Here is a 24,653-nt window from a genome sequence, read left to right as displayed (position 1 = left end):
TCGACTTTGTGAATGAGATGAAGGTATAGGGGTAGGTAGCAAAGTCATCTGAGTCAAACATCTCTTTGATCCTACTATCAAAATGGCTCAGGTAAAAAAAAAAATTCTATGTAAGTGAGGAAGGGACTAGGATTGGGGACAAGCAAAGGGAATATCAGGTTCATCTATATTGTTTGAGCTTTTACAATAAAAAAGTATTCTAAAAAATATCTTCAAGTTGAATTACTAGTCTATATCCAAAATATCTGTAAATAGAATATCCATATTTTTTTTTTATCTCTCCTAGCTCGTTCATCACTATGGTGATGTATTCTGTTTATATTAAAAAGAGAATCTAAATCTAACCTTGTGGGGGGGTCAGTTATATGTCATAAACTATGGTGAGTTCTTTACATATAATTTAGTCATTTCAAAAATTCATGAGTTAGGTTTTGATATCACTACATAAACTAAGAATGCTAATATAGCAAGAGCCAAACATTCACAGCTAGTATATATAGGAGCAGGTTCTTAACCTAGGCACCTTGTCATTTAGTAATTGAGAATAGCCATTTAATAATATGTGGTCTCAATACCCAACTGAATCCAGGGTTCATCTCTTGAGCTTTCATTTGAGTTTTATTATAATGACTTCACAGCCCATCATGATTGCCCTCAGGTGTCTGGTCTGTCTAAATCCCCCCAACCCCCCATCCCCGGCTGTGCGATTTGCACTTTTCTTTCCCTTTCACACAGTTTAGAAGTTCAATTTTTTCAACATGTTTTCTTTATTAATTTGGATTATTAAAACACAACACTTTTGCGTTTGGCACACAGGCTATGCTAAAAATTAGGCTCATGTTTTCTATACTTCCAAATGGGTCTCTTAACTGTATTACATGGTTGTGACTAAAATCAGGTTTTGTCAAAACTGAGTGTTCATCTGAATCACCCTAAAAACTTGTTAAAACACAGACTGTTGGGCCATACACCTAGAATTTCTGAATTGGTATATATTACGTGGTGCCAGGAATTTGCATTTGGGCTGTAATGGGAGTGACCACTGGTAGAGACTAATATATTACATTTTAAAAATGCTTTCAATCGCTTTGTTTCCATGAATTCTAAGTATTTTTAAAAAAATTATTATGAACATTATTTTTAATCCTTGACAAAATTCTAACTACTTTTATTAATTAGGAATTGATAAAATTTTGATTCTAAGACTATTTTTTTCCTTCTCCATTTTTTTAGGTGTTTTTAGATTTTATGGACTAAGGAAAGCATTAGTGGTACAGGAAGCTATACTCGAGTTTGTTCATTACAAATGTCTAATGTCAATCACTATCATTTGGCAGCTTGTAAAGTAGCACAGACTCTTAGCCAAACTACCCGAAGGTCAAATTCCAGTTCTACCATTTCTTACATCTGTCACCCTGATTAAATTAACCTCTATGAGCCACAGTTTCCTAATCTAAAAAAGGGAAATAATAGTAGCATCTCTCCTATTTGGTAGTTTTAGTGTCATATAGATTAATATATGAAAGGAACTTAGACATATTTACAGTGAGGGATATAGGAGTTTTAACATTTCTTTGATGGTGGTATTATGCTTTACATAATGTTAAATATTATGCTTGTAGAGTTTATTAACTGATAAGGTATGATAGACACAACTATCAAGGATCAAATGGAATTCAAATCTCAGCTTGACATGTTTTACATTACTTTTATATTTTTAATTCAACCATAATATTTCTGGAAATGTTATGATTGGAATATTTCCAATACAAATGCCTTCAAAAAGACCATATTAATAAAGCAACAAATAGGCTTTGCTACTTATGAGAAAATGAATTTCTTATTCTTGAGAGTATTGCATTCATTAAAAAAACCTATTTCAAATTCTTTAATAAACACAGTACTTATAAAACAGCATACAGAATCCACCTTTTGTTTTAAAACTCATTTTTTCCTAATCCTGTTCTATGTACTTTATAATTAAAATATAATCACCAGAATGGATCAATTGTTTGGCCAAATATTTATTTCTAATTTTGTGGAAGACTTGTCATTTTAATGCAAGAATAGCTAATAGTGCTAGTGTGGTAAAGAGCAGCATTTTACCTGATTAAAACCAAATTAACATAATCAAACTATTCTAGGAAAGTTAAATGCTGTACTGCATATCATTAGGCAGTTCCCAGAATGTTATAGTGCCCCATTTATAATAATTTTATTATGTGTATGGACATTTAAACAATTTGAGTGAAACATAATGCTTACTATGCATCTTCAGTGTGCTTTTTGTACCATGACCCTGCTGAATAGGCAATATGAAATCTTTGCTAAAAGAAATAGAGTAGCCAATAAGCAGATAGCTCTCAAAAATTTAAAAGTATGTGAACTATGCTAAAAGTGATGTTAGTGATTTGATGAAAGGCAGAGCTGCATCACATTTTTCTGTTTGGACTTAACATAGAAAGGGTTGGTAGGCATTTAAAAGTTTTAAGCAGAAAAGACACCTGAAAATGTTAATTGATGGATTAACAGTAATTAGATTGAAGTTGGCGAGATTGAAAGTATAGAGGGTTACAAGTTACGCAGTTAATCAATTAGTGCTAGGATCAGATGAATGATAGAGTCCTGACTTCACTTACCTACTAGTATGGACGGAGAAATATAATAGAAATTAAGAAGGAAAGGTAGAAGAAAGCTAATGAAATTAAACATTTATCTCCTTACCTCCTTCAAGACTCCCATAAGATGAGTGTAAAATAATAATCCCATAAAAGAGTTGGGCCATTAATGAAAGGAACCTTAAATTAATTTCTCAAAGACACAGAAAAGAAAAAAAGGTATTTCTACAATAAATGTATATAATAAAATACTGAGGACAAGCACTTAAATTAAAAAATATGAGCATATAAATTCCAAATCAGTAACAGGAAAATGAGAAAATAAAAACAAAACAAATCAACAAAATTTGTTCAAAAAGAAAACATACAAAAGCCAAAAAATAGTGAGCACAATAAAAGTTACAGAAACAAATTTAAAGACACCGATTATCATAATTGTCTTAGTCCGTTCAGACTGCTGTAACAGAATACCACAGACTGAGTGGTTTATAAACAACAAAAAATTTTTTTTTACGGTTCTGGAGGCTGGAAAGTTCAAGATTATGGCACCGACAGTTTCAGTGTTTGGGGATGGCTTCCTAGCTCACAAACAGCTGATTTTTCACTATGTCCTCACAGGGCAGAAGGGGTTACGGCGTCAGGGTGCTCTCTTTTATAGCCACGCTGATTGTATTCGTGAGGGTTCCACTCTCATGACCTACGCATCTCCCAAAGGCTCGATTTCCTAATAACCATTACATTGGGCAATAGAATTTCAACATAGGAATTTTGAGGAGACACAAACATTCAGACCAGAACAATAATAAATATAAGTGGACTAATTTATCAATGAAAAGAAAGAGAATGCCAGATTTTAAAAATTCATTTATATGAGATTAGGATGAATAAAATACTGTCTTAAAGGTAGTTGGATAAGTTAGGGCAGAGTTAGTCTCCAAGGCTGCCAGATAAAATACAGTGAATACAGTGCAGGATTTGGGAATATGTATGTGAAAAATTTGTTCATTATTTACGTGAAATTCTAAATTAACTGGCTGTGCTAAATTTTTATGTCCTAAATCTGGCAATGCTAGGAATACTGAAATGCCCATTTACAGCATTCTTTTATCTATCTATCTATCTATCATCATCATCTATCTATCTATCATCTATTATTATGCATTCATTCATTCAGAGAGCACATGAGCAGGGGGAGGGGCAAGGGAGGAGGGAGAGAGAGAACTCCAGGCAGACTCTGCTAAATGCAGAGCCCAGTGTGGCACTCAACCTCACCACCCTGAGACTGTGACCTGAGCCAAAACCAGGAGTCAGTTGGATGCTCAGCCAACTGTGCCACCCAGGGCCCCTCATTTACTGCAATCTTTAAGTCATTTCTATTCTTTCTCTTTTCAAAGTAGATGTTAAGATATTCAACAAATATTTAGCAAGCAAATAGGTGTCAGCACTGAGGAAGGCAGTGAAAATAAAAATATATATTTGTATACAAAATACGAATTCTGTCTTTGTGTGTGTGTAGGTAGATAGATGTCATTTTTTTTTTTTTTTTAGATGTCGTTTTAGATATAGTTTCTTGAATAAGCTATTTTAGGTTTACCTGAGTATAGTAATAAAATAAAGGCAATGTATATAATGGGAGAATAGGGGGAAAGAAGTGTAACAACATGTTGGTATTTAATTTACAACAATGTATTGTCCCCAAAATGTCCTGTTTTAAAAAATAAAAGGTAGGGGCACCTGGGTGGCTAGGTGGGTTAAGCTTCTGCCTTCGGCTCAGGTCGTAATCTCAGGGTCCTGGGATGGAGCCCTGTGGGCTCCCTGCTCATCAAGAAGTCTGCTTGTCCCTTTGCCCCTTCCACTACTCATTCTCTGTCTCTGTCTCTGTCTCTGTCTCTGTCTGTCTCTCAAAAAAATAAAATCTTAAAAAAAAAAAGGTATAGTGACAGAGAAAGTGAGCAAGAGAGAGACAATTACAGTGAATATGATTAATACAAAGTATTATAGAAGTTTAAAGGGAGAGACAAACTTAGGCCCCAGCTAAGGCCTGTATGTTTCTGAACCCTAGGGACTGGGGACATTGCCTAGGTTGCTCCTAAGCTGGATGAGACTCAGAATGCAATTCATTGATAAAAGCATATTTTTCTTCAGCTTTACAAATTTATCCCAGATTTACAATTATTGCAATAGACGGAAATCATAAAGCCCTGAATGCTCCAGGCATTTGTGTGTTGCATGAGCTCCTAGGCCCATTTATGTGTGAAGAAGCAGCTAGGAAATCAGGCCTAGATTTAGCACCTGAGCTAATGTCAAGTTTGCTTTTCCGCTTAGAGGGATATGGTTATAATCTACTTTATTTAAACTCTGAAGCAGTGTGTTCACTACCTTAGATGCATGTATGAATCATCTGAAGCGCTTTTTAAAAATATTGATGCCCCGGCCCTACCACAGATCAATTAAATCAGACTCTGAGAAAGAGGCCCAGGCATCACTTGTTTTAATGCTCCTCAGGTGGCTATAATACGAAACACACACTAAAAACTACTGCTTCTGAGAGTCCTATTTTCTCATTTAGTACACCTTAAAAGCAACTTCAAGCTGTGCCAACAATACTCTTTGGGTTCTGAATTACCTGTTTGTCTAGCTTTCCTGACCATCCCCACTAGGCAAATGGCAAATCGTTCTTATGTTCACAAGTTAATAAAATGCCAAATTTACCCTGACTACATTTAACAAAATGCTTTTGCCCAAAACAACCCCTTTTGACCAAGAGGTTACTTCAATAAAAGTAAAAAGTCTAGTCTACTCTTTTATGACAAAGGAGAAAAGTCAATGACGTTCCCGGGGTATATGTGATATACTAACCTTCCTTCATTCTGACACTATCCCTTAAATTTATGTAAAATATTAATTTCTCCAGCGAATTACATTTATATGACAAATTAAAGGAGCTTTTAAAATTAAAACTTAAAAAAATGCTGCTTTTGAATTCAACATTGAGTATATCTGTATCTATGTGTTTTTTTTTTCTTTTTCCCCAAAATCTCTACACTTAAATTTCAAGAAAAGAGCCAATGAACAAAATCCCAGGAATAATGTTAATGAATTTTATGTTGATATCTATCTATGCTATACTGTTATTCTATGTACCAGGGGTCGCAAAGTGTGGCACACTGCCTGTTTTTGTACATAAAGTTTTATTAGGACACACTGATGACCATGTGTTCACAGGCTGCCTAGGTCTGCTTTTACCCTACAATAACAAAGTTGAGTAGTGGTGACAAAAATGCTGTGGACCAAAAAGCCTAAAATATTTACTCTCTGGCCCTTTACGGAAGTTTGTCCAAACCTGCTGTAGATTTTTTTTTTTTTAATCTATTACGTAAGAGAACTTGAGGTAACTACTTCCCACAGATGAGTCTTTGACAATTCCTTGTGATAAAGGGAAACTGTGTTATTTGTGAAACAGGTCTATTCCTCAATCTGAAATAATCTTCCAGTTCCTCTCTTTTTTCTCTCTGTCACCCGTCCTCTTTTCCCTTGTCTTGTTTGTTTTGTTGTTGTGTCGTGTTTGTGCTCCCTCCGACCCTGCCCTTCTGTGGTAGTTTCCTATCTTTCCTGGACTATTTAAAAAGCGTACTTCCTTGACTTTTAAAATGATTCCCATATCTCCAGAAATCAAGTGCTGAATTTTCTTTGCTTTCCCTTGAGATCGTTTACCGAGTCTGGGAAAGATCATTTAAGGATGATTTAAAGAGTCATTAAAATAAAATAAAAATTCGGATCATGCTTCACGTAGCTTTCTATTTCGTCTCTAAATCTGGCAGGATTCCAAAAAGATGGGTCTGTGCTAGGAACCTGGTCCTGAATCAAGTATTGCAAGTATTGGATACCAGCCAACCTGCTGGCATGGTTTAGCACATGTTGAATATTCGACTAACTTGTTATTTATGAGGGGCCTTGGGCAGATGTTATAATCAGGTGAAAGAAGCCCAAGAGCCAGGTACCTATATGGAGTAAACAATTGTGGAAATGCACTCACAGGTAGACATGTATTTGGCTTTTTCCACAAAAGAAGGGAGAGAAATCAATTGAATCTCTTCCAGTCAGAATTCATTTGCAAGTCCATAGACAAGAATTACTTTTCATTGGTATCGGTTATCTACAATTTACAGAGCACTAAAATATTTCAAAGGCAGCAAAAGCCTGAGGGCAGATAACCCTGCAAGTCATGTTATAAATATTGAATAATTTTCCATTGGAGACACCTAATAATTCCTTTGCTCATCCCCAACTTATTTACCAAACTGTAGTACTAGAAATCAGTATGTGGCCCGAGCAACATTGAAATAGTACAAAAGGAAAATCTTTAGACAGAAACTACAAAAGCCTCTGTCATTATTTTAATTATGGAGTCAAGAAGAAACCAATTTAATTGAAGAACAGATAATATTACTAAACCATTATATATTTTTGCATTGGTATCTATATGGACATGCATAAATATAGGTGTATGAATATTAGTGTATGTTCGCGTCAAAGAAAGGGTGTTTTTGTTTTCATTGTTTATAGCAAGTAACCAAATCAAGAAATTAAAAGAGTAAGCATTTTAAAGTTAATGTAAAGGCAGACATTGTGGTTTTTCTTTTTCCTTATAAACTAGAAAGTCAGGCATTGTTTTCAAAATGTATTTATTACATAATTCTGCAGCTCATTTGTAAAATGAATGTCTTTAAAAATAAGGAGTTTGTAAATTCATTTGCATCTGAAAACATACATGAGAAGGACAAGTACTTAAGTAATTCTCTTTTACTATTTATTCATAATGTGGAAATTAGAAATTTTACATTTCTGTCAACTTTAGAAATTGAACAGATTTTAATACATTTTTTCTTATGTAAACATATTCATAGCTCATATGCATTTAATTTGTCTTAAAATTAACTTGAGAAGAGTCAGTTTAATGAGAAAACAACTTTTCACCACACAAAGTTAGCTTGAACTTACCTTTGATAAGGTATTTCTTAGGCTTTTTCGAAACATTGGTCATACTCTATCAAAGGAATATATCTCTACAAGCTTTGCTATTACTCATATTAATATAGTCACAGATTTTGTTTTGTGTATACACACACACACACACACACGCACATACATTCTTGCATGTAGTGAAAATAAAAATGTCAGCTGAATGTCATAGTAAGCTTTGCATTTCAGAGAAAGGCAACATCTCTTTTCCTCATATTTTTCCATTACCTTGCCGCAGTTAGGCAATTTTTCCCCCTTTCAAGAAGTAGATTTTAGCGCATAAAGTTGTGTGATGAAATTGCCTTCATTTCTTCTCCACCAAACTACTGAGTGCTTTAGCAGTTTCTTTTTTAAGAAGTCTGCGTCCTAATACTCCTTGAGAATGTATGGTCATGGTTTGACATTGTCATATCCACTTCACACCTCATAAGTGCCATCCTTTATTTTTTGTCTTTTCAAGGTTTTTTTAAATGCTAGTTAGTTAACATACAGTCCAATACTGGTTTCAAAAGTAGAATTTAGTGATTCTTCACTTGCATATCACACCTGTAGTATCACAAGTGCCCTCCTTGATCAGCCGTATTTCAACTGCCATGCATTTGCCAAAGACTCATTAGTCCAATTTATTAAGCCCTTTTTCCTTCTGAACTATAGAGCTTCTGAATTATATTTCCTTTTCCCTCATTGAGACCTCTACCAGAATATCCCCAAATTACCTCATACTCCTATGATTTAAAAATTTATTACTTCCTCTGTATGTGTTTGCTGTCTTATAGGCCTAATTTCTACTGATGGCAAACACAATCTACACCTAATGTCCAAGCTTTCCAGGCTTTCTATTTACAATGCTTATATAGTTTGCCTTCTATTTTTTCTATTTCCTAAGTAATCTTTTGTCAACTTGATGATAAACTATTGTTAAAACATGATGTACATCCATGGGGCACCTGGGCAGTGCAGTCAGTTAAGTGTCCAACTCTTGGTTTCGGCTCAGGTCATGATCTCAGGGTCATGAGATCGAGCCCTGCATCAGGCTCCACGCTCAAGTGTGGAGTCTGCTCAAGACACTTTTGTACTTACTGTGATAAATAAGACGCAGAGTAGCTGAGATATTAAGAAGCAAGATGTCTGTGAAGTCTTGACTAAGTTATTCAGTGACCAGAAAAAAAAGATGTATGCTTATGTTCATAAGTAGGAACTTTTAACACCAAGCTGTCCAAAGGACCCAGGGCTCATAGATAAACTTCAGGAAGAAATTAACTCAAGCCCAAACTTCCACTACAGAAAATTTTAACATTAAACTTGAGGCTTGGGATCCCTGGGTGGTGCAGCGGTTTGGCGCCTGCCTTTGGCCCAGGGCGCGATCCTGGAGACCCGGAATCGAATCCCACGTCAGGCTCCCGGTGCATGGAGCCTGCTTCTCCCTCTGCCTGTGTCTCTGCCTCTCTCTCTCTCTTTGTGACTATCACAAATAAATAAAAATTAGAAAAAATTTTTTTAAACTTGAGGCTAAGGAAGAGTACTATAGTCCATAAGAGTACATTTCTGGATTTGTTCCAGACCAAACTACTATGCTCAATGGCTATTGAACTACATTTCCCATATGGAAGTACTACAGTTTTTCTCTGTGGCTTATCAAGCTTGCCTGATAATTGTATCACACTTGATTTACATTTTTTGAAGCTATGAGCATACAAAGTCATGATGTGTAGATAGGCTTGGTATGTCATTCATGTCATTACTAGATAGTGCCCCTAATGATTGATTATTGTGGAAATTAAAAATCCTACCAACCAAAGACCTCTCTGTCCCAATATAGAAGACAAAAAAAAAATGATTTATCATTGACTATGCATATCAGATTTCATGCATGAAGGCAGTCTTCAGAAGACTTAAGTTCTTGACAGAATTTCACACGATTCTGTATAATAACAGAGGAAAAAACAATTAAAGCTGAGTTAATTTCTGAGTGATGGGCGTACAATCCTAGGGTTAGAAGTTTCTCAACCTTTCATGTAATGTCAAATGTCAAGCCTATTATTGGGCTTATTATGCTTTCATTAATATGGTAATTGTTCTTACTTCATAAGGTCATATAAAGATTAAATGAGTTATCTGTAAAATACTTAGAACAATGCCAACACACAATTGCTGTGTAAATATTGGATTAGAAATCATTATATGGCTATGGCTTCACAGATGAATAGTATATCTTTTGTAATTTAAATGCAAAAAACAAAACTTTCATTGACAACCACATATTTGACTGATGTGATAAAATTGTAGGGAAAGATTATTTAGGGCTCAAAAGTACTAAGAGACCTATTCTCAAAGGAGTTACATGAGTCTTAATTTTGAATTTTGACTATAATCAGTATAAGGATAGATTTACTTTCTTGTAATCTGGTTAATTTTTTTTGTTTGTTTGTTTTTGTTTTTTTTTTTTTGTAATCTGGTTAATTTTAAATGATTTGGTCAAAGTCTTTAAAAATTAAGCAATTTTTACTTAGGCAATCTTAACTCTGAGAAGTGTGATATACATACAAGTAACATAAACGAAAATTAATAATCTTCATAAAATACAAGCTACCACAAGAGCTTTAAGACATAATATGTAAGGCAATATGTGCTCACATTTTAACAGTAATTGTAAGATTGTAAGAAGATGGAAGAACTTTGTACATATTCATGTGCAAAATATTTGTAGCTAGCTTTCCAGAAAAAAAAAAAAAAATTAAGTAGGACAAACTCAATTCACAAAGTGTTTTAACACCATTAGCTTCCATGTATTGTATTGGAGGCATGCCTTTTCATATGAAGCCTATTATGTTTTCTTGGTTTTTACTATAAAGATAATGCTTTAAAAGACTATTAAATTCCCTAAACAATAAAGTAACACATTTGGCCAATTTTATGATAATTAATATTGTAAGTTGTATTTACTTTGGGTAAGATAAATGTCCATTTTTCATTTAGGTTTCCAAGCATTCTAGGTGATCAATTTCACCATTGTACTGTGCTGTTTTTATTTTGTTGTGTTTTCCGTCAGCATTCTCTGCATGACTGTGTTTATGAGGATGATGAAAGAGAGTGGTGATAGTAAGTAACAACTGAGTTGAGCACTTGTTCCAAAGTGTGTCACCTTTGAAGGGTATAGTTGGAAAGAGCATAGTGTGCCTAATATGACCACTCACAGGCATTTTAATCAATGTTCTTTTAGGATTAAGAGAGCAAAGTGACCTGGTTCCTAGAGCAGTTTTATTGAAATTCTAATATACAATCACATTTGCCAAACTAGAAATCCAAATCTTTTTTTTTAATGCTGCTTATAGAAATTTGTTGTCAATGACAGTGTAGCATGTAATTGACAGAAGTAATCATAAGTAAGAAAGTGTTTGGAAAATGGATATTTAACTTACAATACTTTCCTTTTATTTCCAGTAAGGGAAGTAATTGAGATTAAATAATTTGGGATTAATTCCCAAAACTAATTAGTAAGCATACTAATTGAATTAATTGTATTTTTAATCATTTCCCTTTAAGTATTCAACAACGCTTAAGGAAATATTAAATTAAGCTAAATCACATTGTGCGTGTGTAGAGAGCATGGGAAGGAAGGGTAAAAGAACCAAGGTCTCTAGTAAAATATAGTCACTTATTAACTTAAAAAAAAAAACCGCCTGTAAAACAAGATGTCACCACACATGTATTAGATGGTGAAAATTCAGAACAATCCAAAAAATGTCAGCAGGATGTGTAACCATAGGAACTCTTATATATCGTTGATGGGAATACTAAATGGTACAGCCACTTTGGAGGACAGTTTAGTGGTTTCTTACAAAACAACATCATTTTACCATATGATCTAGCAATTATGCTTTTTGATATTTATCCAAAAGAGCTGAAAACTAAGGCCACATAAGTATCTGACCATGGTTGCTTTTAGCAGTTTTAGTCATAATTTCCAAAACTTAGAAGCATCCTTTGGTAGGTGAATGGATATATACACTGTGGTGCATCCAGGCAATGGCAATGGAATATTATTAAATGCTACTAGAAGTGAATTCTCAAGCCATGAAAAAACATGGAAAAATATTAAATGCTTATTATTAAGTGAAAGACCTTAGAAGGCTACATTCTGTTTGATTTCTAATGGACTTTTAGCATGTCCACTGATTGTTGGGGGATATTGATAGTGGGGGAGTCTGTGCATGAGGAGGGCAGAGAATATATGGAAAATCTTTACTTTCTCTCAACTTAGATGTTAACCTAACAATGCTCTAAAACATAAGTGTGTTCTTTAAAAAAAATACCCTGCCTCACACCAAGAAACAGACTCTTAACTATAAAAAACAGACTGATGGTTACCAGAGGGAAGGTGGGTGGGGGGTTGGGTAAAATAGGCCATGAGCTTTCAGGAGGACACTTGTGATGACCATTGGGTATTGTAAGAAAGTGTTGAATGACTAGATTGTACACCTGAACTAATATTATACTGTATGTTAACTAACTGGAATTTAAATAAAAACTTAAAAATAAAATTCCCTGTCTCTAGGAGAAAATCATGATTCTTAAAATATCCTAAGTTGTGGGGGCACCTGGGTATTTCAGTAGGTTGGGTGACTGACTCTAGATTTAGGCTCAAAGGTATTGATCTCAGGATTGTGAGTTTGAGTCCGGCATCGGGCTCCATCCTGGGTATGGAACATATATATTTTTTTAAATGTATTAAGTTGTAAATGGTATGCGATGTGTGTTTGTATTAGTGAATTCTCAAAGTTAGATTTGTATCTGAGGCATAATAAATTTACATTAGTTTTGTATATAACTATTACATACTTTTTGGTATGAACATTTAAGTAGAGTAACACAAAAATATTTATACTCCTATTTTTTTCACATTTAAATAGATCTTCCAGTTAAAGATTAAAGTTTGTTTTAATTCTGTTCAGACAACTTTCAATAAAGGTAATTTTACCTCCTTCATACACAGTTTAACAACTTACAAATTAATATGTTTTCCATGTTGAATTTGATTCATATATACATACTAAATACATTCATATTCAACATACTAAAGTTTTGACATATTCCTTATGCTCTAAATGCAAAATATTTTTCTAAAAATATGTGAAAGAGGGCAGGCTGGGTGGCTCAGTGGTTTATGCCGCCTTCCTCCCAGGGCGTGATCCTGGGATCCGGGATCGAGTCCCCTGTCAGGCTCCTTGCAAGGAGCCTGCTTCTCCCTCTGCCTCTCTCTCTCTCTCTCTCTCTCTGTCTCTCATAAATAAATCAATAAAATCTTTTTAAAAAATATGTGAAAGAATTTTATTAACAATTATTGAACAGTTTGAGGAAAAAAACACTTCCAATATATATTCTAATAAATGGATAGAATTAACACTAAATCAAAACATTTTATTTTTATTCTTTGAATATCTAAGATTTCAGCTTATATTAGAACAAAATCAATCAAATTCTAAATGTAAGTGTTAAAAAGATAAATAATATACTTAGATTTGAATATTTTTGTGTTGAAGGGAATAGGTCATTTTTATTGATGGATGGAAGAGATGGAGAAAATTATAATTTCAAAAAGATAAAAACAGCCTTTGAAAAAAACATAATACAAAGCATAATTGGTATAATCTATAAATTTTAGCAATTACCATGTACTGAAATGGATACTTGTACTATAGGATATATAAAATGTAATTATCTTTGGTTCCATAGAGACTTGGAGAGGCACTGCCAACTACACAGGTGCAGCCACTTGAATGTCAGAGATTCTGCATCTTTCCCAGCCCCCAAGGCCAGATGGATTTTAACTGCCCTTAGAACGACACTGAATCAAGAATCACACGGCCCCAGTGTCACTGCATTCATGGGAATGATGATGGTATAGACACCACCATATAGGCATCTCATTTGTCTTATTCTCAGTGTCTAGAGTAGGAACAGCAGAGGAGATCTCTTACTTGTCTCCTAGAATAGGAGGTAAATCCAGGAAAATATTTCTTTCCCTTAGCTACACCAATCTAACACTCTCTGTTGGTTAAGTTTTGAGAAAGGAATCTTATCAAAGCAGATAAATAAACAAACAAAAATGTCTTACCCTCCTGCCTGTGCTATTCATGGAAGAGTCTGGGATTTCCAAATATCTATTAATTGATGTTTATTTCTAAATATCTATTCTTCTTCATTAATAATGGTAGTTCTTTTTATTTCACTGAAAAGTCAGTAAATATTTAATATTTCCAAATGCTGTTTTTGCTCCTTAACCCACTGTAAAAAAGAAGTCTACTCCATTTAGAAGATATTTGCAAATGACATGTTTGATTAAGGTTAGTATTCAAAATGTATAAAGAATTTATACAAGTCGACACCTAAGAAACAATCCAATTAAAAGTGGACAGAAGCGTGGATAGATATTTCTCCAAAGAAGACATATAAATGGCCAATAAACACATGAAAAGATGTTTAGCGTCATTCCTCATCAGAGAAACACAAATCAAAGCAACACCGAGATATCACCTCATACCTGTCAGAATGCCTGGTGGGAATGCAAACTGAGGCAGCCACTCATGAAAAATAGTTTGGAGGTTCCTCAAAAAGTTAAAATAGAGCTACTCTCTGATCCAGTTATCATACTACTGGGTACTTACCCAAAAAAAGTACAAAACCAAAAATTCAAAAAGAAACATGCACCTCTATGTTTATATGTTTATAGTACTGTCATTTATAGTAGCCAAATTACAGAAGGAGCCCAAGTGTCCATCAATAGATGAATGGATAAAGAAGGCGTGGTATATATATATATATATATATATATATATATATATATATATACACACAATTGACTATTATTCAGCCATAAAAAAGAATGAAATCTTGCCATTTTCAAAGACATGGATATAGCTAGGGAATATGAGGCTAAGAGAAATAAGTCAGAGAAAGGCAAACACCATATGATTTCATTCAAATGTGTGACTTAAGAAACAAAACAAGTGAACATTAGAAAGAGTGAAAAAGGGAAACTAAGAAACAAACTCTTACCTATAGAGACCAAACCTATGGTTTCCAGAGGGGAGGTGGGTGGGAAGATGGGGGAATAGGTGATGGAGATTAAGGAGTGCACTTGTCCTGATGAGCACTAGGTCATTTGTGGAAGTGTTGAATCACTATATTGTACACTTGAAAGTAATATAATAATGTATGCTAACTATATTGTAATTAAAATAACATAAAACAAAATAGAGAAAATATCGATTCCAATGGGAAGGAGGTATATAATAAAAAAGGAGACCCTAGGGGCACCTGGGTGGCTCTGTCAGTTAAGTATCCGACTCTTGATTTTGGCTCAAGTCATGATCTCAGGGTCGTGGGATCCAGCCGCACACTTGGTTCTACGCTCAGTGGGGAGTGTGCTTGGGATTCTCTCTCTCTCTCTATCTCAAATAAATCTTAAATAAAAGGAGATTCTAGATTTAAAGAATGTTACTCCATTTATTTACTAAAATTTTTCTTTAAGGTGTCCAATTACCTACAGTTCAAGGACTTCAACGGGCATGTTTCATTGTTTATCTTACTTTTATTCTTCAACATTTCACATTTCCTCATACTCTCTTCTTTGAAAGTTTTTTTCCCCCTTAGTAGTATTTTATTATTTTCTGCAACTTCTCGGGCAGTCCTTTTCTTTTTCCATTATGAGTTTTTTTTTTCCCTCTATTTGCCTAGAGTTTATTATTATGTTTATTTTGCCCTTTTCAAATAATCCATGGACAAATTTACTGAATTCCATATATGCGTTGATTTTAAAACTCAGTTCTGAAGATGAGAGAAGTAGTGAAGAAAGGACAAAAGGGATATTGCTTGTACGTAAAAATCATTGTGCTCCCTTTTCGCCCTGTAGCTTTGAACAAGTTGCTTAATTTCCCTATGCCTCAATTTCTCATCTATAAAATGATGACATTATATTGTCTTTCTTTTGGGACTGTTGTGAGGGTGAACTGATTTAATATGTATAAAGTTCCTGACACATAGGAAACCTGCATTACATGTGATTTATTGTTAATAGCAGATGTTCCTATTTATTACTAAAAAAAAAACCTATGACAGAAATTTTATTAAATCTATAAATTCCACAAAATTTTGCATACGTGTATAACTACTTCTTGTCCATTTTCATAGACTATAAATGCCTTAACTGGAATGCTTTTATTTTTATTTTCTTTGGATTGCAGGCAACCACTTGAACTTTCACGGAAATTTACAAGTTGAAAAATGAAAGTATTAATAGAGATCATTGTGTTGATGACAATACTCAACTAGATCAAAATTAGAGTGTAACAACTCAAACTGTATCCTCTTCACTCAAGTGTCAAATATTAGTTAACAGGTTCTCAGCGTTTAAACCCTAGTTACTATGGCCTCTCACCAGCATTCTGATCTTCACATTCTGTAGCCCCAGGTCAGCATCTCCAAACCGCACCCTACTCGTTACAGTCAGATGAAAGGAAACACAGACCCAAAGTCAAATACAGAAATCCCAAGTAGGGCTATTGGAATAGTCTGTGATCCTTTTTCACATGCTTCTCTCGAACATTCTCTCACTTCCTGATGCATACACATGTTCACACACACAATCACGGGCACATCATGTCGGAAGGCTCCTTTTGTGCCACTTCCATGGACACTAAAATCACTACCTATCCCTCTAGATTTGATTACTTCTCTTTTTTTTGGTCAGCGATTTCTTTGCTATCCTAAGAACATTTTTAGTATTATTTTTAACCGAGAACAGAATAACGCAAAATTCACTTAATCTGCAGCACAAAGTTTACGTTTTGTTGTAAAAAAGAAGCCCTTTGACAGGATTGCTAAACACTAAAATTGCTGAACAACAGTAGTTATTTTGCTGTCTTTGAGAAATAAGACAGTCTCTCATCTCTCTAGAAGAGATTGTTTTCCGTCTTGTCTTGAAAGAGAATGAATACTGTTTTCCAACTCCATGCTTCTCAAACATATATTTAAAAATCTTCAGAGATCTTTTAAATCTTTTAAAATTATAGATTCTGTTAAAGTCTAATTGTCAAAATTGACAACAATTATAAAGTTGGTATTTTCCCTAAAAATATGTTCTAAAAATTTTTGACTGATGCAATACCTACTACTTTTTCATTTACAAATTACATTAGGCGCTGTATTTTCTATAATATATTTTGTATCACATTTGTTATCAGTGGTAAATGCTACTTTTCAATTTACTATTTAAAGACACTATCATGGGGACAGTATAAGAAAAATCCTTTGTAAGATAATTATGTGAACATATTAGAGCATTTGCAGTTATTTTTTAAGACATTAAGCCAAGCAATTATTTTCACTAACTCTGATGTTGCCAGTGTTGCCCTGGTTATTCTGTGGGAAATATTGATAAAGCTGTAATGCATTGTTAGCTCAACGAGCTTATACTTCATTTGTGGAGATAAAATTTGCAAAGTTGAAACTTCAGGATACAAAATGCAAACATATATCATGGTATACACCGAGTGCTCTGAAAGGAGAGATAAACGAATATCAGAAAAATAAAGACTTTTATAGGAACACAAATACGAATTTAGCATCATTAAGAATAGAATTTTTAAAAATGCGAACACACATATATACAAATTTCTTCAAAACAAATTCAAAAAGAAAAAGCATACTGCCAGTTAAAAATATCTTATTCTATTTTGAAACCAGACATATATGAGTTCAAGTGCAAAATTCAACACAATCTAACCCTTTGCCTTCGGCAGGTCATTTCATCTCCCTGTGCTTCAAACCTGTGAACTATCTATATAGGAATGTATACTGAGGAACAAATTACTTTGGCATAGAGAAAATACACAGTAAATATGTTGTTACTAGATTTGATACAAATGAAAATTTTCTATCCTACCATAAATATAACCCATTATTTTTATCTTATATATGTGTAAAGTATGCAAAGTAGGAACATAAAAATTATGTACCAAATATATTATCTATAAAAGATATCAGCTTCTTAATATTGATACAATAAATGATTCCTTTTCAATAATATTGTTTTAAAAATAACTCAATTCTTTTGTTACAGGAGATAACTGCAAGGCCACTGAATACAGCAAGATGAAAAGCATGCTTTTAGATTTACAAAATCAAAAATATATTACGCAAGAAAATGACAACCCTAACGGTGATGACATATCTTGGAAGAAGTTGTTGGTGGATCAAATGTTTAAATATTTTGATGCTGACAGTAACGGACTTGTAGATATTAATGAACTAACTCAGGTATGATTGATGATTAAATTAACAAGTTTATTTAAATATAGAATGCACAATATATTTACATCTGTGTGAATTTATTCGGTATTAATAAAATATATACTTAATCTATATTATCTGAGAGTGAGGACTAAACATATTTTTAAGTGTAAAATTTGACTAGTGTTAAATAAATAAGATTCAACTGAGTAGATTTTAAAGATATAATTGGCTTTATTGAACAATACATGAACTGGGCAGCATCCCATTAAGCAGATAGAGGGGGGGCTGGAGCAATTGTACGAAATGGAAAGTTTTTGTAGAGGAGAGTGTGGGAAAACAATTATTAGCAAAAAGAGAAAGATTGTTCCAGACAAGGCTGCTTTTCCTTTGAGGGTAAGAAAAGGGCCATTATCATGTAGATTACTTCATCTTCTTTTGGGGGTTGGAAAGGGCCCGTGTGGCAGACTTATTGGTGCTGACTGAAAAATTCTTGACTGACCTACTAAGACTATATTTCTGGGGGAGGTTGAACTACAAGTAGATTATATATTAAACCCCAGTTTGGGCATGTGGCCTAAGTGATGTCACTTTAGGTTTGTTTTTTTTTGTTTGGTTTTACGTTTTGGTATTGTTTCTCTTCTAACACTACTCTACCAGCAGTATTAATTTCAAGTAACATTTATATGATGTTGTGTAGTTTAAAAAGAGGTAACTATTTTTGATAGTTTTTTCTACCTTAAATACCTAAAGGAATCAGTTCTTTATCTTAGAAAATGTGTATCTTCAGATGTATTCTGGAGCTTTTGTAATGTTTAATTTTCTATCAGTCAATAAAAATTTATGTATCCAATATTCAAGGGAACTATTCACCAGCAATTGAGCACATCTATAATCATAATATAAATAAATCATTTAAGAAGGTATCAAATTACTGAAATTTTTTACTGTTTAAATAATGAAAGATCAATTAGGATATAGTCAATCTAGGTTTAATATGAAGTCCACATTATTAAATTTCATTTATTTGAAAATTGTCACCAAAATGAAACATGTAATGAGAAAATTGTTATTAAAGAAGAGAATATTTGAATAAACAGAATGTCTATTTAAGCCATTTTGGAAAAATAGAAATACTTTTATGTGTGTGTCATGAAAACAGACAGACTAGTTTGAAGGAAAATGTAATACCCAGATTCAAGAAGCCTAAACTAGTTGTAGTTAGAAGTAGAAATGTTAAATGAGACATAAGACTTCTCCAAAAAGGCATACAGGTTTTAGGGAGTAATGGAGAAAGGAAGCCAATCTAGACCAATCTAGGAAAATGATGATAGCACGGAGGAATTTTGCTTACTTCTTGATAATCTCTGTAGTGGGTATATTCAGGTGGATTTTTCTCCAATGATTAGCAGTTAATATAGTTTAAAAAAATCCATTAGTGTATCTCTGTAACATCATGCCATTCATCTCTTATGGTTAATTTTATGATTTCTCTTTAAAATCTGACACTGTGGGATATTGATTTTATTATACAAGAATTTCTTAGCTTTGGAATAGTGTAACTTAGCTTAGAGACTTTATGTCAAAGTGACTTTGTAACTAAGTTGATTATAGTTCTTCCCATTCCAGTTAATTAAAATATATATCATTTTCATTATCTTCTTTAATTCAGCCTGCATTCATCGACTAGTTACTAAATCCAGGCATTGGATTTTAAAGAATCAAATTCTGGAATTTTAGGTAAAATTATAAAACCTTTAATTAAAATATCTGTTATCACTTACCTCATCATTTATTTTTCAAGAAAGAAACTCTAGAATTTTATATTTATAGTGACAATGAGAAATGACTAGTTAATTAAAATGAATTTAAAATTAAGACTTGTCACCTTGATCTACGTGGGCCTGACATATTGGAATACGATGTGTTTTCACTTTTATTTTTATTTTATATAATATATATCACATATATCACATCTCCATACTGGTGTAACCACTGGTTGGGTACAAAACATCAATCTTACCCAATCCAGTTGTTATCATAGTAGCTACATCTAAATCCAAATAGAAAATTGTTCCTCACTAGAAAATGGCAGTGACACAGAAGTCTACCTGTTTCAGGTTTCTGCCACTTGAAGTTTGTGTTCGTTTCCCAGGCAGCCATAACAAAGTAATGCAAAGTGGTTCCTAAATCAACCCCTCTCTGTGTTCTGGAGTCTCAATGTCTAAAATCAAGAAGCTGGCTAAGCCATTCTCTCTCTGAAGTACCTGGAGGAGGACCTTTGCTTGTCTCTTTAAGTTTACGGCAGTGCTGGGCATTGCTTGGCATTCCCTGGCTTGCAGATAGCGTCATCTGCCTCTATAGTCCCAGAGTATCCTCTCTGTGTATCTATCTTCACAACGCCTTGTGTTTTCTTAAAAGGATATCGGTCCTATTGAATTAAGGAGCCGCCCTACTCCAGGATGGCCTCATTTTAAGTTACCTAATTATATCTTCAACAGCCCTAGTTCCAAAAAATGTTACATGCTGAGGCACTTGGGATTAGAACTTCAAATATCTTTTTAGAAGATACAACTCAACCCACAATGAGGTTCATCGGCTGCAAAATACAGTTTTGTTTTCTCTGTTTTCCTTGATTTGGACTTGCTTTATGTCTGAAAAGTGCCCTTCCAATTTATCTGAAAGTTATCTTCAGAAACTTTATTTTCAGAAACACATTTACATCTTGGCTATCCATGAAGTACATGCAAGGAAAGTTCTGGGAGGTTTACTGACTTCTTTCTGAGTACATCCCATACCAGATAAGTCATTCACACCTTCAGTGGTGTGTCGTGAAAATGTATCTCATCTGTCAGTAATCAACTATGAAAAAAAAAAAAAGGAGGAAAACAACAACAACAGAGGGTTATAAGAAGCCCTCTTGAAAAGATATAATAAATATCTAGATATGTCTAGAACAAATATTGTTTTGACTTGTGTATTTTTTAGGTTACAGGTACTCTTTTTAAGATCTTTTTGCCAGATATTATAACCAATAATACATATGGTTTTATTAATAAATTTTGAAACATATAATATCATAATTTAATATGGAATTTTAAAATAATTTAACTGAAAAGGGTAAAAAAGGAAAGGATCTTAATGGTGTGTCTTAATAATTTACAAGCCATTATTAGCAAAAATGTAATATGTAACTCTAAGATACTGCCAGTGACAAGTAAAAATTAAAGAATGTAATTTGGCTTTGAGGTTTTTATAATTGCAGCATGAAAGCTGGCTGCACACATTCTATTTTTATTCTACATAATGAATATATATTCTAGAGTTTTTCTTGCAGATTTTCAAGTAAATTAGAACCTAGAGGTCTTTCTAGTTGAGGGTAAAAATGCATAAAAAATGTAATAGATAAAAGGAATAAGATCTTTAGTATCACAGCTAACAACGTGTCACAGCAAGAAAATATTTGCTAAAATGAACTCACCAGTTATAGAAATAAGTCTTAATCAATCCATCTCTTCACCACTCTAGCTTAACATAAGCATCTGTAACTGCACATTTACTCTTTCAGTCTGATGCTCATTTTTGTATATTAGAATACTCAATTATAAAATATAAATTTATAGCAAAGTGAGATTTTAGACTTTCAAGAGAATTGTATTTTATGAAATTGATAAAATTGATGGTAGCACACTGGTAGATTTGCCATTGGCAATGGAGGGTCTGAAAGAGTTAAAACAGGTAATAACAGAAGAAAAGACATCAACAGAGGATGACATCTGCATTTCAAAAGAAAAAGGACAATGTCTCAAAGGGAAAAGGAGTCAGTGGTTCTAAATTGATGAAGTCCTGGATATTTTTTTTCAAAATAATCTTCTTTTATGATCAAAGTGTAGTGGATAAGAACTTTGATTATAGAGCCTGAATTCAAATCACATCTTTACTACTTACAACCTGTGAACCTTTGGTGAGTTACTTAAACTCTGTGACTTTATTTTCCTTTCCATATATTGGCAATAACAGGTATAATATTTATAATATTCATGTCATTTACAATATGTACGCTTCTAAGAAACATGACTAGCATATAGAAAATACAGTGAAAATACAGAAAATACATGAAGATAACTTTCATGTGATTGCCATGGATGATCATGGAAATAAAGAGGGCACACATACTGATGTTAGTCAATGAGTGTATGAACAATATTTCCATTATGCTCATCCTTTGCATTTTTTTAATGCTTGCACTTGGATATTAGGTGATAACAACTTAAATACCATTAGTTCACGGTTAGGTCATAGCCATTATGACCCAGAAATCTATATGCCCATTATTAAACATGAAAAATATTTTAATGCCAACTTTTACAATGAAAAAAATGGCTTAGGGCACCTGGGTAGCTCAGTCAGTAGAGCATCCAACTGTTGATTTTGACTCAGGTTATGATCTCAGGGTCAGAGGATAGAGCCCCCTGTTTGGTTCCCGGCTCAGCAAGGATTCTGCTTGAGATTCTCTCTCTTCCTTTCCCTCTGTCCCTCCCCCCATGTGCATATACACTCCTCTATCCCTCTATAAAATAAATAAATAAAGTCTTAAAAAAATTTAAAAGGGTGACTGGATGGCTCAGTTGGTTAAGCCTCCAACAGTTAGTTTTGGTTCAGGTCATGATCTCAGGGTCAGGAGATTAAACCCCAGTAGGGTTCCCTGCCCAGCAGTGAATTTGTTTGAAGATTAGCTCCCTCTGCTCCTCTCCCCCACTTCCCCACAGACTCTGTCTCTCAAATAAATAAATATTTTTAAAAATTTAAAAAAGAAAAAAAAGTGGTTCTTGCAAAAGAAAATCAGTAGTTTTGGTTATCCCAAGAAATCAGAAAAAAAGAAATGATGGTATGTTTTTATACTGCTCATCTCATTTGAAGTACTTATATATTTATCTCATATAGCCAACATGAATTGTTAAATCCTGAGTACTATGTTATAGTAACTGATCAATAGTAATATTAGTGATAATAGTAGTGATACTATTATTTTATTGCTGTAATTCAGAAATCTGTGCCCTCTTTGCACTCCTTTTTGAGCTCCACACAAAAAAATTGCATAGATAGATAGATAGATGATAGATAGATAGATAGTAGAGATAGAAGATAGATAGATAGATACATACATACATACATACATAGATGATAGATAGATTCTTCAAAAAACATTGTAGCCTTGCAGGGAAGATATAAGGTGTTTACATCACAAATTACTTAAATCCCAAATTGAAATCCAGTTTAGATAAAGCATTTTGTACCCTTTTCCTTTCCTTGTGCTGTGTCCATGGTGTGCTTGGCATTCCCTGCACCACAGATGCAGTGTCCAAATCTATCCCTCAACCTGGGGCTCTAAATTCTTTATCATGCAAAAAATATGTCCTATTTCAGATTCTACTACTAAACTTATGTGACCAAATACATCACATTCCATGGTTGCCAAAATCTAATTTAGTTAAAAAACTAATAACAAGTTATAAGATACAACACCAACGTCAAAAACCAATATCCAGGGATCCCTGGGTGGCGCAGCAGTTTGGCGCCTGCCTTTGGCCCAGGGCGCGATCCTGGAGACCCAAGATCGAATCCCACATCGGGCTCCCGGTGCATGGAGCCTGCTTCTCCCTCTGCCTATGTCTCTGCCTCTCTCTCTCTCTCTCTCTGTGACTATCTATCATAAATGAAAAAAAAAACAAAACAAAACAAAACAATATCCATCATACTCTTCCCTTAGGGAAAAATATATCAGTCTTTGAAACTAGAAGAAATTCCTAGCATCTGTCTTGTGCCCTATTTTTTTTTTTTTTTTTTTACCCTCAGAACCTAATTATGTCCCACAACTCTTTCCTCAAGTATATGGCCCACTTTCACCCTTTGGATGAGGATTTCTATTGCCCAAATGATATGGAGATGGATGGTAGGTAAAGTGGAGTGTCCATCAAATTTGTTTTTTTATAGGAACAGATTACCCTTGTCTCCTTTCCCATATAAGTGTCTTAATTACTATATGACAAAGGTAATATTTCAATCACATTTAATTAATTTTATGCATTTTGTCTTTAAATGTCTCTCTTCTCTTTATTGAAAACAGGTAAATTGGCATTTATTTTGTTCTAGTTAGTGCTCTATATCTTTTCTTGAATCTCTGCTTTAGTGCCTGGATCCCATTCCTAAGGAGGGTATAGAACTGAGTAGTGTCTGCTGGTAACTAATTCCATGTACTAAAGGCAAACCAAACATTCTGCCTTTTCTTGAGGACCATTCTGATAAGGTGTGAAAACTCACTTGTTTGGTGTTCGAAGCTATTTTAGTGAGAAAAGACTAAATACAAATAAATAAGCACTTGTCTAGATAGAGAAGGGAGATAAGTGAGAACTTCCAGAGAATGCCATGGTAATTAATCCTATTTAACATTTTAAAACCCCATAAGCCTTCTAGTAGGCAAAGTAAGTCCAGCAGAAACCAGGTGTTTGACTTAGAACAGCCCAGGATCTGAAACACAAAGAAATTTGTCCAGATTGTCCCTTAGAGGGAAATGGACAACTGTGTCTTGCACTGCGGTCTGATAGGTTAGATCTTTAGGGTAAGATGAGGCTACACCCTTCACCCGGTGGAATGGCATCCTTGGATTTGTTAGCCGTGTTAAAAGATAAGCTGCATCGTATTAAAATTTTAAGAATTTACTTG

General features: G+C 33.9%; 1 protein-coding gene across 4 annotated transcripts in view; it reads left to right on the top strand.

Annotated features, from left to right (window-relative positions):
• FSTL5 (follistatin like 5) overlaps positions 1 to 24,653 on the top strand; it is a 682,404-nt gene that overhangs the window by 348,975 nt on the left and 308,776 nt on the right. For all 4 annotated transcript variants that reach the window (XM_077846542.1, XM_077846541.1, XM_077846540.1 and 1 more), the window contains exon 5: positions 17,761 to 17,957. In XM_077846542.1, coding sequence (XP_077702668.1) covers positions 17,761 to 17,957 — 197 coding nt within the window. The remainder of the gene's footprint in view (positions 1 to 17,760; positions 17,958 to 24,653) is intronic.

This window comes from Canis aureus, chromosome 13 (assembly GCF_053574225.1).
Source record: "Canis aureus isolate CA01 chromosome 13, VMU_Caureus_v.1.0, whole genome shotgun sequence".
Lineage (NCBI taxonomy): Eukaryota > Metazoa > Chordata > Mammalia > Carnivora > Canidae > Canis > Canis aureus.
Note: the sequence above shows the minus strand (reverse complement) of the source record. Positions and strands in the feature narration are given on the sequence as shown.